This window comes from Eimeria maxima, genomic scaffold, assembly GCF_000499605.1.
Source record: "Eimeria maxima Weybridge genomic scaffold, Emw_scaff977, whole genome shotgun sequence".
NCBI lineage: Eukaryota > Apicomplexa > Conoidasida > Eucoccidiorida > Eimeriidae > Eimeria > Eimeria maxima.
Genome location: NW_013564052.1, coordinates 1,111 through 6,110, shown reverse-complemented (window position 1 = coordinate 6,110; position 5,000 = coordinate 1,111). Strand labels below are relative to the sequence as shown.

At 44.4% G+C, this 5,000-nt stretch overlaps 1 protein-coding gene across 1 annotated transcript in view; it reads right to left on the bottom strand.

Annotated features, from left to right (window-relative positions):
• Positions 1-2,038, bottom strand: part of EMWEY_00046740 (hypothetical protein) — a gene marked incomplete at both ends in the record, with an annotated part of 2,691 nt that extends 653 nt beyond the window's left edge. Inside the window, one exon of the mRNA XM_013479206.1 lies at positions 1-2,038. This exon is cut by the window's left edge and continues 653 nt beyond it. Within this exon, the coding sequence (XP_013334660.1) occupies positions 1-2,038 (2,038 nt within the window).
• Positions 2,039-5,000: the final 2,962 nt, after the last annotated feature.

Below are 5,000 nucleotides of genomic sequence, written 5' to 3'. Positions count from 1 at the left end.
CAAAGATAACAGACAAGGGACGGCTCTTTCCTCTCCCTGTACTGAACCCTAGACTGTCCCCTAGCTTGCTTGTCCAAGTCCTGTGCTTTTTTTTTGTTGATTTATCTCCTCCTATGTCATCTAACATTGCTGCTGTTGCTGCACCTGCTGCTGCTGCTGATGATGCTGCTTGTGCTGCTGATGGTAATGGAGATACAGGCCCTGATGGTCCATACGCCAATTCCCCACCCTCAGTAGGTGGCCAATGGACAGGGGGCCACGGGGACCCTGAGGGGCCCCCTTGATGGGGGCCCTCACCATGGGGGCCCCCTTGATGGGGTCGGCCCTCACCATGGTGACCCCCATGATGGTGGCCCCCATGATGGTGACCCCCACGGGGGCGCCAAAAGGGAGTGTGCCCTCCTAGGGGACTCCAAGGAGGGGAGGGAGAAGAGAACCTCCTCCTTAGGTTATCAATCCCTCTCTTGGGTCCGCCGAATATACTACCTAATTGTGTCTTGAGGGACATCTTCTCCTGGCGCCTTTTCTTCTTCTCTTGCTTCTTAGGGTCAGGAGGACGACCATCAGGAAAAGGATCAGGAGGAGAAGCAGCAGAAAATGGGCCCTCTGCTGCACCTCCACCTCCAGGGGCCCCCGAATATGGGTCTTGTACCCAACTTGCACCACTTGAGGGGGGCCCCGTAGTTCCTCCTGTTGCCTCCATGTAAGGTAGGTTATTACCCCATGGTACTGTACCAGGGCCCCCACTAGATGATGGACCTGCGGCACCCGTACCTGATGGTTCAGGGGCCCCCATACCTGCAGCAGGGGGCCCCGTTGGACCCTCACGCTTGCCATTAAATGGGCCCCACACAACGGCTGTAGGGGCCCCTATAGTTGAACCAGGGCGCCCTGAACCTGCAACAGGGGCCCCCCTAGCTGCACCAGAAGGGGCCCCTATTCCTGCACCAGAAGGGGCCCCTGAGCCTGCACCAGAAGGGGCCCCTATGCTTGCATAAGGGGGCCCGGAAAGAGGGCGCGGTCTCTCTCCAGGTGGGTACGGCGGATGAGAAGTGGGCCCTGTATAGTAAGGGTTACCTCCCCATTCAACAGTACCCTGCACCTTCTTACCAGCAGAGGGGCCCCCCAAGGGTTTGGGCCCCTGGAGCTGCGACGCCTGTGCAGCAGCAGACGGCTGAGAGGGTACTGGAGAGGGTACTGACGAGGCTGCTGAAGAGGGTACTGGTACTGGGGGCCCCTGAGGCCCTGCAACAGCAGCAAGGTCATCGGGTGTGGGTGCAGGGGGCCATTCAAAGGGGTCTGTCTCTCCTCCCCCAAGTGGGGCCCCATAAGGGGCCCCATGATGATGGGGCCCCCCATGGGGGCCCCCAATAGGAGAAGAAGTAGCTATAGGAGGAGTAGATGGAGGGGATACGTCTCCTTCTGTCACAACAGGGAGAGAAGGATCGCATGGATATTTTTCTGCTAATTGTCTCTTATTTATACCTCTAAGAGGAGACAAAGGAGACAGTAGTCTTACTCCTTGTTTATTATATATATATAATACATGGAAGCAGCGCAGCAGCAGCAGCAGCACAGCAAGAGAAGCAGCAAGGATTAATGCACCACGGTACTCTCTATATAGAATCCTGCGACGCTTCTGCAGCAGCTCCTGCTGCTGCTGCACCTGCTGCTGCTGCTGCTGCTGTAAAGGTAAATCCTGTTCCTGATGCTGCAGCTTCTGCTGCTGTTGTAGATCAGCCTGTTGCTGTAGTTGTTCTTGCAAATCCTGGTGCTGCTGCTGCTGCTGCTGCTGCTGCTGTCTCCATACATTGCTGCTGCTGCTGGAGCCGGGAGCAGCAGCAGCAGGATCGTCTCCTCCCCCCCTGTTTGCTCCCCCCAAGGAGAAAATCCCCGTCACCTTATTTATACGCTTCCCTGCTGCAGGAACTCCATCAGGTGGTGGTGGTGCTGCTGCTGCTGCTGTTGCTGCAGCAGCAGCTGCTGCAGCACCACCAAGGGTCAGCAGCAAGAAGAGGGAGGTGCGATCTCTGCGCATCTCCGTAAAGAAAGAAAAGAGACAAATAAATTCTTCTTAGCAGCAAATAAAAGGAGACAATAAAAAGGAGACAAAAAAGAAAAAAAAAAGAAAAAAGATCTTATTATATTATATATAGATATATACTTCTTCCTTCCTTCTTATATATAATCTTTATTTGTTTTGTTGCTGCTGCTGTTGCTGCTGTTGATGCTTCTGATGGTGAGGATTATGCTATGCTGCTGCGACTGCTTTCCTGCTGCTGCTCCCTCCTCCTGCGCTGCTGCTGCTGCTGCTGCGCTTTCTCCTGGTGCTCTTACTGCTTCTGCTGCTGCAGCAGCAACACTCTTTTGCTCTTTTTATTATTGCAGACACCTTTATTATTTATAAAAAATAATAAATTTAGATCTATGTCTTAATATAAAGGAAAAAACACAGAAAATGTGCTGCTGCTGCTGGTCACCGCGTGTCTGCAGCAGGAGCAGCAGCAGCAGCTGCTGCTCGTCCTGCGTCTCGAGACGCTGCAGCAGCAGGACGATCCTCCATTAAATACCCCTTCTTTTTCTTTAAATTTCTTTTCTTTTTATTAAATAATAAATATTTCAATAAAAAAATAAACAAAAAGAAGAAAAGAAGAATAAATTATTCCTTTTTCCGGTGTATAGGCAGCTCCTATATGCATGATGACTCGACGTGTAACCACCGTAAGGATTCTTGTTTATTTTTCTGCTTTTTTAATTATATTTAAGTTAATTTATTTAATTTATTTAATTAAATTAATTATTTAATTCTTTTTAATGAATTTATGTCCATAAACAGAGGAATTTAATGCCTATTGCCTCTCCATGGTGACCCTTCCGTTGGTCAATAGGAGGATGGGGTGTTGGGGGCGTTGTTTGTGCATATTTTATTGTTTTTTTCTTCTTTTTATTGTTTATTTTAATATAAAATATAAATATAAATAATAATTAATTAATTAATATTATAATTAACCATTTATTTACTAGAGACGAGCACCAGCAGCAGCAGCAGCAAGTGCTGCTGCTGTTGCTGCTGGCATGAGGGTGAGACGCAATGATTCCTTATATCCTCTGCTTTCTTTCTTTTCACCTAAATACACCATCATTATCTTTTATTTATTTATTTATTTATTTATTTATTTAATTAAAGCATATTTAATCCATTAATTATTTGCATGCATGCACTAAATGTGTATATACGTACACAGGAAGGAGGAGGGGAGGAGAATATTTTTCTCTCTTCCTCCTAATTACGTAAATAAAAAGACAAATACCTGCACCAGCAACTGCTAGCAGCAGCAGCAACAGCAGCAGCACGAGCAGGAGGAGGAGCAGCAGCAATAGTAGCTAGCTAGCTAGCTGGTAGTATATCTACGTTGCTGCTCTACCCAAACAAACCCATATAGAAAGAAGGAAGAAAATATGTCCAAGGCATTAGCTCTTGTTATGCAGCTAGCTAGCTAGATAACCAGCTAGCTAGCTAGCTATTGGCTAGCTAGCTAGCTAGCTAGCTAGCTAGCTAGCTCTTATGCAGGGGAGCGCTCTGTTCCCTCGCTAACAGTGAATAGGGAAGGCGCTCGCTAGCCCGCCTGTAAGCTAGCTAGCTAGCTAGCTAAATAGCTATATAGCTAGCTAGCTAGCTAGCTAGCACGGGCACCTCGGCACGCTTGCAAACAAAAGGTAAGTTGTTCTAGCTAGCTGGGGCTAGCTAGCTAGCTCTCTAGCTAGCTAGCTAGGTAGGTAGGTAGCTAGCTGGCTAGCTAGCCATACATCCATAAACATAGACATGAACACAAGCATATACACAGACACAAACATAAACACAAGAATAAACATGCACATAGCTAGCTATTTAGCTAGCCAATAAGCTAGTTAGCTAGTTAGCTAGCTAGACTAGTTAGCCAGCTAGCTAGCTAGCTAGCTAGCAAAGCCCAACCCCCCTAGCCCAATAGTAATTGTTTACATGTATATACAGGTAATATAAATAGCTAGCTAGGTAGGTAGCTAGCCACAGCTAGCCATAGCTAGCTAGCTCGCCAGCTATGCTTAGCTAGCTAGCTCGGTATATACACTAGCTAGCTAGATAGATAGATAGGTAGGTAGCTATATAGGTAGGTAGGTAAGTAGGTAAACTAGCTAGCTAGCTAGCTAAGGCCGAATCCTCTTGCACCTCTTATTGCCCCTCTTACCTTATCAAATAATAATTGTTTATGTGTATATGCAGGTAATTTGAATAAATTAACACAAGTACTACTAGTAGGTAATCTATTTAAATCATTTATTTTATGAATAGTAAATGGAGGAAAAAGGGAAGAAAAACCACGTAATGGTGCACGACTACAAGAAGTAACAAACATTAAAAATATACTTCTTTCTTTTGCGCACATTTGCTCCTGTATACACAACATATATTTATTTATTTATTTATTTATTTATTTATTATATTTATTAATTAAGGGAGAGACACTTTGTCTCTTATTTATACTATTTATTTTATTATATTTATTTTTATTTATTTTATTTATTTATTTATTTATTTATTTATTTATTTATTTATTTTTATATTAGAGGGGAAGGAGACACTTAGGGAGATAAGGAGACAGGGAGAGACACAGAAAGAAAGAAAGGAAAGAAGAAACAAAAGAAATAAAGAAAGAAAGAAAAAAAAAGAAAGGAAGAAGGAAAGAAAAAAAAAAAGAAGAAAAAAAGAGAGAAAAAAAAGAGACACCTCTCCATATACTATGTCTAAACCCTAAACCCTAAACCCTAAACCCTAAACCCTAAACCCTAAACCCTACTTACAAGTAATTCCCATAGCCAGAGTACTTGAGGTGTCTCCTCTGTAAACCCTCCGCTATAAGATGCATGCATACGTAAATCAGATACGTCAAACCCTATACAAGAAAAAAAAAAAAAAAAAAAAAAAAAAAAAAAAAAAAAAAAAAAAAAAAAAAAAAAAAAAA